Here is a 14,595-nt window from a genome sequence, read left to right on the forward strand (position 1 = left end):
GCACATATCTAATTTTTTTGTGTGCTAAAGTACACACGTATCATAGAATTGTAGAATACCCTGAGTTGGAAGGGACCCACAACTATCATTGAAGTCCAGCTCCTGGCCCTGCACAGGACAGCCCCAAGAATCACACCATGTGCCAGACATACTTATTGTGAAAAATAAGTTTTGCAGCTTATGTTTGGCATGTGATTTTCAAGCAATTATAAATACTTTCACATTTGAGCACAGCCTAAGCGTGAAATTAGAAGCCACAAAAGCAATCTTTTTTTTTTAAAGTAAATTATGTGAAAGCAGAAAGCTATTACCCAAACAAGTTAGAACTAGATTTGGGTGGGTTTCCACACTTGCCTGTCACAGTGCAATTGCTCAAACTTAATGCTGACAAGCTTCTCAGAACTAAAGTTTGAGCTTCATTTCTTTCCTCCCTGGTCTAATTTTTTTCTTAATAATTATCATTTAATTCTATGCAAGAACAGGTTTCCAGAAACACTCCCATGTGCTCTAAATCCACATCTGACTGTCAACTTCTATCCCAAATAATACACAATTTCTACTGCTTGCTGGAGTTTTAAAGACTAAGAAAGCACTGTAGAATGGCAAAGTGTCCCCAAAATCAATAATTTTTTCTTTCCTAAGCCCTAGACTGATAAAATGAAATCCTCCAGTAGTAAATAGGACCCCAGTTTCCACACAAAACATCTTCAGAATGGGCTCTGGCATTCTGCAGCACAATAGCTGTGCTCCAGGAGGGGCTGTCTACCAGAGGTCATTGCTGGTGAATGGCAAGACCAAACATCTGCCTTCACAGAAGGCAGCGGTGCTCTGAGGAGCACCACCGTCTGGGGAGAGGGCTGATGCAGGTTGTGGCTTTTGTTTCTCATTGTTTGGGTTTGGTTGTTTTTCCTTTGGCCATTCATCAGAAAGAGCCAGTGCCCTTCCCCAATTCCAACAGCACTAGTCCTGTACCCCTCTCACAGGGGTAAAGCAAGTTATGCCATTCATTTCTCCCCTGAGCAGTGATCCATAAGGACCTTGTATAAATACGATGTTACTCTGCATGAGTACAAGTCATTGCAATCCATTTCAATATGTCTTAGTGGATTTCAGTAATAAATGTTCTGAAAAAAATAACTCAAGCAAACTTCTAGTAAATGTTTCCCCAGAGGACTGTGATTCCCATTTACTCATTGGTGGGCTGTAAACTTATTAAACTGCTCTTCTCTTAGAAACCAACAAAATGTAGTCTTGATACAAATACAATTAAATAATTTAGCTTGGTTTTTCACACTTGAACTAATTTTGTTGTTGCAGCTAATTTTTATGGCAGTGTACTTATGCCCCATGTCCACACCCAGAGACAGTGAGCTTGTGTCACAGCCTGTTCATGTCCATGTTTGGAACCACAGTCACAGCTCCAAACCATTTCCACTCAAAATGAAAAATTAACAAACCTCAGAGCACTGCAGACATTACACTGTGTAATTTTCTATGGCAATCACTACCAAACTAGTTAGCACACATAATAAGTCAGGGTGCTTAAGAGAGAAGATTAGGATGAAATTCAGTATGGCAAAAAACTGTGATTTATTTTATTTACGCATATATTAATTCAAGGTTTATGTTTGGGGGCTTTTCGTATAAATTCTAATATATTCCCATGGCTACGATAACAGAATAATGCAATTTATAGAACTACTTCATAAGCAGAGTACAGAACATTTTCAGCCAATTTATTTTTATATATATATATTCTACTCATAGTCACGTCATTATTCTGCTTTTCAAACAGAAAGGAAAAGAATATCTGCTGTGAAATTTTAACAAATGAAAGCACTATCTGTAAAATAAAAAGGCCAAACACTTCAGGGTTATAGAGTGTACTGTGTGCACATTCCCCTCAAAATCAAAAGCATGTCTGAAATCCCTGTGAGCCTTTTCACACTGTCCCTCTTTGGTTTGGTTTTTTTGTGTTTTTTTTTTTTTTTTACACAAGGTCAAAATTACTTTTAATGGGGTGTTTTTTGGTTTTAAAAGAATTTTAGTATAGGTATGAAATGGAACAAATTTTTATTTAAAAAAAAAGGTAGTTTCTCATGCCCTTACTGCACTTACATGTGCACTCACTTCAGTGCACCACAGTTCATTTCATCACACAAAACCATCAGAGAGCATTTACTTTTACTGAGCATTGCGAGCATAATAATAGGAGAAATTCAAGCACATGTATTCTGCCTCCAGGATAAGATTGTTCATATGCACTCATACTTACAGATCTCTTGTGAATCAACATAATACACCTTGCCTAGGCATTGGCTGGATTTGTGTGAACTCATTGGGAAAGTGGCCAAGAGAGTCACTTCCAAGAGAGGCTCTTCCTTGACCCGACAAAACCACACTACTCAGGATGGCTGTTCTCCCAGTGCCTGCCTGAGTACCTGGCACCTCTGCACGGCCAAAGGGACTTTCAGTTCCCACACCCAGCTGGTCTGCTCTACTTCACAACAGATTCCTCAGGGAGCACCATGTCACTGGGAGCATATCAGGGCACAAGCCATGCAGGCTAAAGCTAGTGCTGTGAACTATGTTCAGAAGCAAAAGAAAAGCCGGAACTAAGATGGATTCAATATTTTTCTGAATACTTCCACAATGTAAGGAAAACACCAGCTATGCTCATCCTTAATCCTTTGGACATCTTTAAACTATTGTTTTGTTCGCATCAACTGTCTTCAGACCAGATTAAAACTGATCTCTGCACACAGACTGGAATTGCTCCAGAGATCATTTTTAATCTGGGGTCCAAAAACTGTTGTGGTAGAGGCTGCAAAAAACCGAAGACAAATCAAGAGCTCATCTACACTGACTGCAAGTCATTCTCAAGGCAAAGCCAAGCATGAGCATATCCCAGCTATATATACTTAGCTGGTCCCCAGCGTGGAATCAATTCACAGTGCATCTCCTCCACATACATTTCCGATCTTCCCTCAACTCTTGGTGCACTGTGCTTTTTTATAGCCATAAAAGGCACTTTAGAAGAAAATGGAGACTGAGAAAAGGAGTGGAGTCAGTGTGTAAACTGAAGTCAATTGCCTGGATGTCCTCTTCACTGAGATGCTAGATTAGAGTAATTCTCTCTTTCTCCTTGGTTAAGCTGGTTAGTGTGTCTGTCAGAAAACATATGTTCTGAATTTCGGGGGTGCTGAGTGAGAAAAGCAACATGCCAGAATTCAGCTCTCCCTTTTAACTCACTTACATGTAAACATGTAGAATACTGAAGTCAATTTTCTAATTAACATTGGCATCGTTACTAGGAAAATGAAAGACTGAACTGGCAAAAAAATTTATGAACAGTCTTCTGTGTGAATAACTAAGCTATGGCTAAGCTTGCACTAGAACCCTTTTATCAGCCTCCAATTATGGTTACCAGCAAAATGTCTCCAAGACCTTTTACATACTGGAGTTAATACAGGTCTTCTAGACAAAGAGGGAGGACTGTTCTGTTATACATGCAAACCAACTTTGTGTCATTTCATGTGAATTCTAAGAAAGAAATTACTTTTATTTTATGCAGTTACTGAGGTTCATAGAGTGCAAAAAGTAAACATAGTACCTACAGAGAAAACCTGATTATACATTAAAATTCCCAAAAACTACAGTATTCACAGCTGTACCAGTAGGGCGAAAAAATGGCTCTAGATCCGCAGCTCGTATAACCTACACACAGTTCCACTGGAAGCATTCAAGAATCTCCAGCAGAGCTACATCCATTAGCTAAGGCTGTGAGCTATGACTTCAGCATCATGATATTCCCATGCTTCTTAATTCACAGCGAAGATCTAACACACTTGAAGCAATCAAACAATAAACGGCCAAAGTCCCATAAGACTTGAAGGACTGCATGCTGCCAAAAAAGGCAGTTTTATTTCCACTACTCAGCGCCGGGAAGACACAAGCAACCAAGAATGAACAACTGGAGTCTGTTAAGACAGTCAGCAGTTGCTGTAATGACATCTTCATGGCCAAAATCAGAACTGTGGGGTATTTTGGTATTGTTTGATTTTGCTTTTAAGTGTTTGCACTTGTCTGGATGAAGCTAAAAAATGCCTGTTAGGACTGCAATCTCTAGCAATTTCTGAGCCATCAGGCAGTTGCCTGCCAATAATACAAATGCTAAAAGCATTTGACAAGGGAACAAAAAGCACAAGCAATGATATGCAGATGGATTTTAGAACTAATGGCCAGAAAGTCTACCAGACAAGCCCTTTCAGTTGGCCAGTTTGAATGAGAACACAACTTTTTCCTGGACTTACTATTATCACTTGCACCAACTCTGTTTCATATCCAAGCAGGAGTAGTCCCAGTGGTCCCAGCTATAAGCATGCAATACGGCAAAAAGATCTACCAGCTCCAAACCATTTTATCTGTAAGTATCCTGAAGGCCTCCCAGTTGGCCTTCGCTGCACAGGCACTCTGCTGACTTACACACAGCTTCTTGCCCACCAGGATCCCAGATCTTTTTTGCTAAGCTGTTTCCTAGTCAGGCAGACCCAGTGTGCACATCAGATTATTCTGTTCCAGAAGCAGGACTTTGCACTATCCCATTTTCTCTCTCCTTCAATTCAGTCCAGGCTATCTGTAGTAATAACAACATGCCATAAACCCCACTGCAATAGGGCAAAAATACATTCTACTTTTGTGGTAGTGGTGCCAACATTAAGATCTCTCAATGCTTACAAAAGACCAATTACTAGATAAATAACAGCTTTCTCAAACTCAGCTGAAGCAAGTGATCTGGTGAAACAGCAGCACTAAGCTGGTATCGTCATTCCCTGTTACGATAAAATCCCTTGTGTCACAACAGTGCCAAACAAATTACTAGGCCACCATGAGAGGGTGTTTAGTTAATCCTAAAACCATGTGTTAGACCTGTTACATTGAATGCTTGATGCTGGCAATACTGAGCTCAGGACAAAGTATAAAACATGATAGGGTCTTATTTTCTGGTTTCTTTGGGGGTTTTTTGTGTGAGTTTTGTTTGTTGGTTTTGTGTGTGTGTGTGTGTTTTGGTGTTTTGGTTTTGGTTTTAAATACAAAAAGGCAAACATCTATAGGGATTATCCAAATTTAAACAACTACATGACCCCTCTTCCACTCCTCTTCCTCTAGAAATACCATGGAGATGGCATTATTGCTTAACACATTTGGGCTCTACAGATTCAAGGCCTATGTAGATTCTCTGTTGAAGTCTGCAGTGAACTAGAATCATCTATAGTCCAAATTATTTAATCTCTTTTTGCCCTACTTATTATAGGAGGAGCCATTCCTCTTCTCCCTGACTGGCTCTCTGGGTTTCCTACAATGAAAGTCACCTACTCTGATTCTCCCGCACCCAACAACTTCTCCTTCTCCATATTTTTTGGCTTCAGTACTACCCAACAAAATAAAGATGTCAGATCCATGTTCAGAAAATTCAAAGCATTTCAGAGAGATGAGATTTGAATCTTAAGGCTAGACTTTGGGTCATTTCATTTAAAAAGAAAATTAAAGGTATAGCTGTGGGATTCAGAAAACAATATGGCCACAAGTATGTTAATATTATTGGCTTTTCTAAAAACAGAAGCAAGTTTTATTCTCTAGTTGTTTTTAAGATACACCAGTTCAAATGAAAACTTCTTGATTTTTTTTTAGAAATGCAAATCAGAGGCATATCCTTATCAATTACTAAGAGAAATTCCTTCCCTTTCCATAGATTTGCTGGTTTTTCTTGATTGATGTCACATAATCTATCAGAATTAGGTCTCAAAAGCTAATAAATTAAACCTATTTCCTCCATCCATATCATTCTAAAACTGGTGTCATGCTGTGGACTTACCTTGGAAACAAAACAATCTGCTATAGCCACAGGATCATTTTCACAGTTTTCCAAATCTTGCAGAAGTTCACTAAAACAAAGAACAGGAAAAGGTAGAACATTTATGGCACACCTTGAAATGAACACACCGGTTTATTTGGAACCAGACAGTGCTTCACCATTCATGGCAGTACCTAATAACACAGGGAGTCCTAAAAAAGGACTCCCCAGCCACTGGGTTTTTTATTTGTAGGCAGAGGAGAACTATAAGGAAATGGTATTTCCACGTACTTAAAAATTCAAGTCATCACAATGACCATGGATTGGTGATCTGCTAAGCAAAGCTGAGCCCCTTCCTTCAGGTAGATGCCCCATCCCTAGAAACATTCAAGGCCAGGTTGGATGGGCCTCTGAGCAACCTGATCTAGTTGAAGATGTCCCTGCTCATGGCAGGGAGGCTGGACTAGATGACCCTTCCAACCCAAATTATTCTATGATTCTATGACAGCTCTTCTACAATACTCCTAATGGTGTGGTCAAACAGTTGTGTAGCTTGTATATTAACTAACACAATTTAAAACTAAAAAAATTTAAAAGCTACTGAAGCACATGCACTATCTTATGAAGACTTTGTATGTTCTAGGAGCTTTACTTGACTCAGGGAGATGAGGAGCTGCTCTGAAAAATACTGGTGAGAACCAGGGATGTATTACACATAGAAGAAGAATGTTAAGAAACTCAATGAAGAAAATTTGTCAACCTATAGTTTGTCTCTTCGCTGAAGAAAAATGGCTAGCCTGCAAAAAGTTTTCTGGAAGGGAATATATACATTCTACGTGTACGAAAACAACACCTCACTGAGAGACTTTTATAATTTTCACATACCAAAAAGGAAATTAATTCATTGTAACAAGAGCAAAGCAATAAGGAAGCCTGTTCGCTGCTGTATGAAACTCAGTTCTCAAAAGCAAATTCAGTGAAAGAAAGAGTTCAAGTAGGAGAAGAAAACCTCAAGGGTATCTCCTTGATCTGAACAGTCTTCAGTCTTACTGAGATGAGCTCAGAAAAATGAGAGAAGAAACTGAGATTTCTGCTAAATTGTGCTCTAATAGAATTTTCTTCTCCTCCTTCTCCCCCCCCAACTCCCACAGATGATTTTCCATTTAGGGCTACTTTTCTCTGAATTCACAGCTGGTTCCCTGAGCAAGTTTTGCCTAAGAGCTCCTAAGCCTGTATCTAGGGAACTACCCTATTCCCCTGTAAGCAGACACAATTTCTGTCTGTATGTACAAAAAGGAGTAAACCTGAAGAGTTTCCCGCCTTCTTCTTTGCTTCTCTAATTACTGGAGGAAGGAAAGGGAGAAATCAGAAAGCAGTCAAAAAGAACAAAGACAGAAACCTCAGATTCAGTGGTAACTAAGTCACTTTGTACAGCAACAATTTCACCTCCACACCTCAATTTCTCCATCCATCAAAATAGGAATAAAAATAAAACCCTTGCTTGATACCCCACAGTCGTGAAGCTCGTTTACATCAGGAAAAGAAGCAAGCTGTAGCAATGGTGACCAATAGCCGTTAGTTATACTGACTGACTGTTTCCCACACATGAGTTTTGGAAATAACATCAAACATGCCAAACAGGCTCAGAACGATTCCTGCTGTCTGGCAGGAAGAGGTTCTCCTGATGGCTTAGAGTACATAGCACTTTGATTGTCATTTTATTCCTACTGGTCTCTTTATAAAACCACATTATTTCTCCTTCAGATACAGTAAAGAACACTTAAAGATTTTATATATTCATCCAATCAGTCCAGGTTTATGCAATAAATAGGCTAGTGGTTTGTGTCTTCAGCACAAGCCCATAGTATAAAGGCTGTTTTTTGAAAGATTTTGTTACCTATACTGCACTCTCTGCTGTCTCACCTGGCTGGTAAGAATGGGATTGGTAAGAGCAGTCTGCCACTGTAAAATAAGCAAATCTGTCATGCTCAGTCATCCTGAAAAACTTAAATAAATCCCTATAATACCAAGCTGACATGTGAAAAAGCAGGGCTTTTATTATAGACTACATTTAAGTACCTGGCAGCAGGTAGAAAAAACAATAGAAAAAAACATTAGTCCCCTTCACAGGTTTTATGCTGTTCACAGCTCTTGGTCTCTGCAACTCAGTTGTGCCAAACACCTAGGCCACAAGGGAACACGAGGGAGCACCATTAGAGGAACTTCATGCTCTCTCAGCTGAATCATGATAAAAGTGCCACTGCCACTTAAGACCATGAACTGAGTTATATAGCTTGGGTTATTATGGGCTGGGAAAATCTGAATCTGTATGATCATCATAGAGAGCTAATACAAAGTCTTTTGGGATGGGAGAGGTAAGCATAAAGAGACCGACAATTCTGTACACAGTGCATTCATTATCTTACCAATGAATAAGTCAAATTATAATGCCTTTTAGGATGCTTCCATTCTTTATGAAGGCTTCTCAGAAGAAGCAGTCAGACCTTACCACTGAAACTCAGAGTGCAGGAACTGCTGAGTATGGCAGTTTCAGAAAACGGCTCCTTCACTGTATTTGTGTCCTTCAGTAGTCACTGATGGCCAAGGACCATGCAGGATGATCTGTGTCAGCAGCAGAAGTTTCACTTGGCCTCTCCTAAGTCTTGGTAGAAGTACTAAACTTGAGCATATTTCAACACAGTTTTGGGAATTAATTCAGGGAGTCCCTAGTAGTATAAAATTTATCCTAAAGGGATACTGGAAAGAATCTCAGCAGGGAAGCCAGGGAAGAAAGGCAGCAAATGCTGACTTAGAGAACACTTCCCCCTTCCAAATAAATAAACCAATATTGAGGGAGCTTTTCCCAAGGGACAGTAGGATCAGTGGACCAGTATACAGTCAGTGATTCTGCTTTAAGAAATAGCTTTCCAAAAAGAGATCACAGTCATGGGACTAGCAGTTACCATCTTGACCATCATTTTTGCCATTTAGCACAACATCTGAAAATCCTAAGTAGTTTAGCTGACAGAAATTCCCATTTATTGAAGTGACATTTCTCAGATCTGAAAGTCTGTGTAAAAACCCAAGATTAAAACCTTTGATCATTGATTAATGGTCAAATTCAAAGCTGAGAAAAACAAAGTAACTCCAAAACTACAAAATCATGCTCACAAAAATCATCTGAAACTACTAATGTAGAACTGCCAAGTGGACATCTTTCTGACAGGAAAAATAAATAAAAAGGCTTTTGAGTACATTTAGGACCCAGAAGCTATATGCCAAATTTCAAACAGGAGTAAACTTAATCCTTGAAGCTATATTGATCTACAATGAGTGTTCAGTTCTAAAACCTCTCAATTTCCATGCAAAACTTTATATCAGAAGGTCTGAAATACACTCGTAATTTGCTAGACGCTTTGGACAACTTTCAGGTGAGTTTTAACCTTTCTAAAATACCTATATCTCTAAAATTGCCCCAGACTGCTTTTTTTGTTGTTTTTTTTCCTTTTTTGATTTTTAACCACTGCAAATCTTTTTCTTTTCCCCTCCCCACAGCTAAATTATTTTGCATAATGATTGATCATACTTAGAGGTATTTTTATTAGGTAATGTTTGCAATGATGCTGGCATAAATGTGTCCTAGCTACCAAGTCTGTAATTTTTCTAGCTCTTGAAGGATCAGAAAATGTAATGGTCAGGACTGTGTTTTTCCATCCTGAGAATCTGTAAGCTTACAATCATTGTCTCATGGCTCTAAAACAGGCTCATGGTCTGTTTTAGCAGGTTCCCACCATGTATTTTCCAGCTGTTAGACATTTGGTCAAGTCAGTTGTTGCAGCTGAAGCAAGACACAGCGGCTTTCTAGTTAAGCATATTTCCATTCCTCTGCAGTAGCTATTTTAAGTTTCAGGAAAAGATTTTTGGTTTCATCTTTGTCCATAAATTCTGAATAGATCCATTCTTACTCTTTCCTTTGACACTAAACAGAGATTCCAGCAGTTAAATCACTTTAAAGTAACTTCCCATGATGATGGAAAAACACTGAAGATGCTCTTTGACACAAGCACTCCACTTCAGAATCCTCTTTTGATTCAATTAAATTGTCTGTTACTCGTCAAAAAACACAGTATTTTGGGAGATATTTTGTCAACTATAGCAAAGCTAAGAGTTTCTACAGGAATATTGGGATATAAAAGATGTGAGAACTTTATGTCAATATATTTCTTGCATCGGTAAAATATTCAGATTTTCCTTAAATGCTGAATAAGTTAATTATTTTTATAGTAACAGAGAATTCAGACAAAAGTAGCAGTAGCATGCTCCTAAAACTGCAGATACTGAGGTCCTACACAATGTGGTACTAGCTATACAAGCAAGAAATTTTACTCCGGGTCCCCAATATACACTAGAATCCCATCTGCAGAGTTTTAGAGAAGGCTGGAAAGATACTGAACAGAAGACTTCAATAAACGAACAACACAGTTCACAGTTCAACACAGTTTTGGGAATTAATTCAGGGAGTCCCTAGTAGTATAAAACACTACAAATCCCAGATCTGGGTAATGTACATAGGTACACAGAAGGACCCTATATAGTAGGAATAAAATATCTCTTTATTAAGGCAAGAGTTTCATTCACAGTGGTCTTGCATTAAGCTCAGTTAAGGCACAGACCAGGTTAAGTTTACATTCATAAAAATACCCAGCATAAAAACAAAAATGGAGACCACACTTGATTCATCCAATAAACAGCTAAAAAAATCTGATCTCAGCAACTCAACTTTGCTTAGAATCAAAAGTAGATAATTTCTCAATTTATATATCTTGGCCATATTAGAGTCATAAAAGCACCTTTGGTTGGTTTGCCCTCTCCCATTAATATAGGCTGTTGAATTGTTTTCATTTAGTTAAATATGAATTTACCTGTTGAAATGGTAGATATCCTGTATGTTTCCAAACAGGGCTGATCGCTCTTCTGTCCCCAGGGACAGCTTGGTCTGGTCAGTGATACAGTCGAGGTAATCCTACAAGAGATATGAGAGAGAGGTCTTCAGACATTTCCTCCTTTTCTAGATCAGTAAGCAGAGCTATGTTTTACTGCACAAGATGACTCTCTTCATATCAGTTTCACCTTATTATTACAATAAAGCCTTCAGTAGCCCCTCTGTGAACAGTCACTCTATTATGAACAGTAACAGTACTTATCTGTTCACTGAAACCAAGAAAATAACAAAAGACTGAAAGCTAAGTTATACCTCTTAGATGTGACAGCCAATGTTTCTCTTGCTACTGATAAACAAATGTTTTCCAATTTCATTCATAGTGACAGTTTAGTTGATTATTTGACTGGCTTAAACACAAAAAAATGTAAAAGTAAGAGATGAAGAATGTAATTGAATGCAGTCTTAGTAACAGAAAACTTATATAATGAAGACCAGAAAGCATATAAGCAACAGAGGCTCAGAAAAGCAACCACTAAAAAAAATATTTTTTTTAAAAAAATCATAGTTACCGAACAACGCAGAGTGTGTAGAGAACAGATCTCAATGTATATATGTCCATGCAATTTACCATGCATAGAGTTACATTCCAAATTACATTGCTATATATAGTCTAGCAAAGATTTCTTTTTGCATTTAAAAGAGTGATAGTGTCTCATCTGGGGACTTTAATTGAACATGAACATGACATCTAGAGAAAGCTCAGATCAGCAGTGTTCTGGCAACTTTCCAATCTCTTCCCTCACTTTGGTAAGAGTTCAATGTCACCTTTCAATCTGTTGCTGCTACAGTATGAAAATTCTCAGATAAGGGCAAACAAATCCAGCAGGCTATTTAACTAACTACAACTCATAAGCCAAGAAACCTGATGTGCTGCCACATTCATGAAGAAATTCTGCTGGAGCACGGAAATAAAATAAAAGTGAAAACAGTTGAAACAATGTGAAATAAAAATAAATAAAATCCCTTAGCCTAGGGCTAGACAATGTGGTGTGGCAACTACCCAAGAGCAACACAGCATTCCATGGTGCTGCAAGAAAGGAACCCTGCAAAACATCAATGGGACCATGAAAACTTCTAAGATATAACTGTGTTCCAGAGTCGTGAAGAAAAAGGTATTACAGAACACATACATTGGCCAAGATTTATTCACTATGTAAATTTTGTGAAGACAAAGGGTTTGGATGGACCTGACTTTTGGAATTTAGATGCCCTCCTAAGGAAGGTTAAGAACTACAGCACTTGAGTCTCCATGCCCATATCCTTCTTTCCAACTGAAATAGTGTCAGTAGAGTCACAGGTGTAACCAAGATTCAGGTTTAGGTACCAGAAGAATTTCCTGTCCCCTCCCCTATTCCAGTGCTCACTAATTCACACTCTCTCACAACCTCCAGTTAAAGGTATCCCTTATCACACCCCTAACGCAGTATTTTCTTCCCAGGGAAAGCAAGTAAGGCAACCGTAGTGTCTTTAAGTAGAGCAACAAGTGGCGGTGGGCAGGCAAGCAGGCAGGATCGTGGAGAGCCATGTCATTTCTTCTGTGATGGCATCCGACCTGTACTCTACCTTCCCTCCTAGCTGACAGCAGCCCCACAGCCCACACCAGTCCTTGAAATACATTTCTGCAGAAAGTTATTGGAACCACATCCCTGAGACTCCCTGCACTTGTCCATGGCTTTTTATTCATACTCAAAAGCTGCAGAAGAGAAAAAGGTTCAGGATGGTGAGGCAGACAAGACTGCAGCAAGAAATACACTAGGTCAAAGGCAGAAGTAGATGATAGATTCAGTGCTACTCCAGTGATGGTATTAAATAAATAACCTTTTCTGCCCACAAATACACATCATCATCACATAAACGCAAAGAAAAAAAAAGCTCCATCCTCCAATTGGAAGGATTTGCCATCCTCCAAAAATATTTTAGAGTCAGGAACACTGCAGCACCCTGAGCTGATATGACAGGGTGGGCTGCAGAGGAATGGAAATTTTATAATAAGTATCTCCATGCAGTACATTTAAAGTACATCTAATGAATAAAGAGGAGTTCCTTCCCAATTCATTCATCTCTGCATAGCTGGAGCTTGGGTTTCTTCAAAGTAACTAACAGTCCACAGTTATTTTCAGTATTGTAAGCAGTGTTAGATACATGACCTGGTTTTTATTCCTTTTGTCCTCTTATCCCATTTTTTTCTCCACATATGCATACTCTCCTTGGTCTTTTACCAATTATTAGTAAGAAAGAGGGAACCAGGTACCTTTCTGATGTTGCTGCCAAGCAGCAGCCTGCAGGTGCTTTGGCAGCTTTCCTGCACTCCCATAGCATATGCCAGTATCAGCTTATATACCACACCCCCACAGTCTATGCTCTCTTTCGCTAAAAGTTCCTTAAGACTGTGTTTCAGGCCTCCTTCCTCATTCAGCATCAGATCAGAAACAAACAAGAAAATAATGGATGGACTTGCACTTACCTAGGGTAAGGGGAGATTTGGTCCAAACTCTTGGGATTTGGAGCTACTTTGTACCTCACCTTATACTGTTAGGAAATCACACAGCATTTGGGGACCGAGTTCCTGTTTTAGCTTTCTATTTTTTTTTAAATATGGCTACAGGTGTGTTTAAGTTAGTGTTATTGGTGTAAGCAGATACCTGATCTAGGCACAAACTGCTTAGTGTGGCACTGACAGTAGGGTAGTCACAGCAGCAAAAAGCTTCAGGTACCTGTGTTTATGTGAAAAAGAGGGACATTGGACAGTCTTCACACAGCGGTCTCATGAAGTCCAGGCAGAGCACAGCAGCAAACCATTTGCACTGACTCAGCAAGTGGGATCTGTCTGATTATACTGCTTTATAGAGCACCTCTGCTCTTATGAAGGCTTCATGAACTCATCCAGGAAACAAATGCAGTATTGGCATACAATGTTCCTCTGCAAGGACACCACCACAGGCAGATAAAAGCTATCCAGCCGTGGGGTTTTTCCTAATTATTTTCTTAGCAAATGGTACTTTACCCCCATGGTAGTCACCGCAACCTCCTGCTGCGTTTCAACAGCTGTTATCATACGAAGCCATAATGAAAGGTTTGGAGCTACAATATAACAGGGCAGGCTGCAACCATAATGACGCTGTGCGGAAATCAATGAAATTTATCAGAACAGAGTACCGGCCTTATTCACTTTATTTGTTTCTTGTCATCATCTGTGAACCCTCTGTCGGCACAGTATGCTTTGTTTATAACCTTTGCTTTCCCTAGCCTTTTATTGCTTCTCTGCAGTTACGGCAAAAACATTTAGCTTACTTTATACTAGAAAAAACCCACTCACAAATGTCAGTCTCCTTAGATTGATTTATGGACCAAGGTCTGCTTTAATGGTATTGCACAATTTTCCCCTCCCATTTCCTGAAACTCTCCAAAGACCCGAAGAGTCTTGCCAGACTGCCCTGCCTTCCTTGCTGGGTTTGACATTCTCCCCATTTGCCTTTCATCATGCCAAATCCATCAGAAGGAATGTCCTGACTACCATCTCCTCCTCATAATCACACAAGAAAGATCTTTAGAGGAATAAAATAATGAAAACACTAACCTCAGAGGCTAAAAAAACCATATATATGAATTGGAAATGACAGAAAACTGTCAAGAAAAGGACAAAGTGAGGAACAATATTTTCACATACTAATTAATTTTCCATGACCAAACTTTAGAAACTAAATGCAAATTAGTGGGACTTTTTCATCTAGCCATCGAG

At 39.1% G+C, this 14,595-nt stretch overlaps 1 protein-coding gene across 2 annotated transcripts in view; it reads right to left on the minus strand.

The window, feature by feature from the left end:
* PLEKHG1 (pleckstrin homology and RhoGEF domain containing G1) overlaps nucleotides 1–14,595 on the minus strand; it is a 55,877-nt gene that overhangs the window by 18,700 nt on the left and 22,582 nt on the right. For both annotated transcript variants that reach the window (XM_051801531.1, XM_051801530.1), the window contains exons 3-4: nucleotides 10,777–10,877; nucleotides 5,876–5,945 (exon numbers count right to left, since the gene is read on the minus strand). In XM_051801531.1, the coding sequence (XP_051657491.1) occupies nucleotides 5,876–5,945; nucleotides 10,777–10,877 (171 nt within the window). The remainder of the gene's footprint in view (nucleotides 1–5,875; nucleotides 5,946–10,776; nucleotides 10,878–14,595) is intronic.

The sequence above is a fragment of the Manacus candei genome, unplaced genomic scaffold (assembly GCF_025592945.1).
Source record: "Manacus candei isolate 608988 ecotype Guabito, Panama unplaced genomic scaffold, ASM2559294v1 h1tg000052l, whole genome shotgun sequence".
Lineage (NCBI taxonomy): Eukaryota > Metazoa > Chordata > Aves > Passeriformes > Pipridae > Manacus > Manacus candei.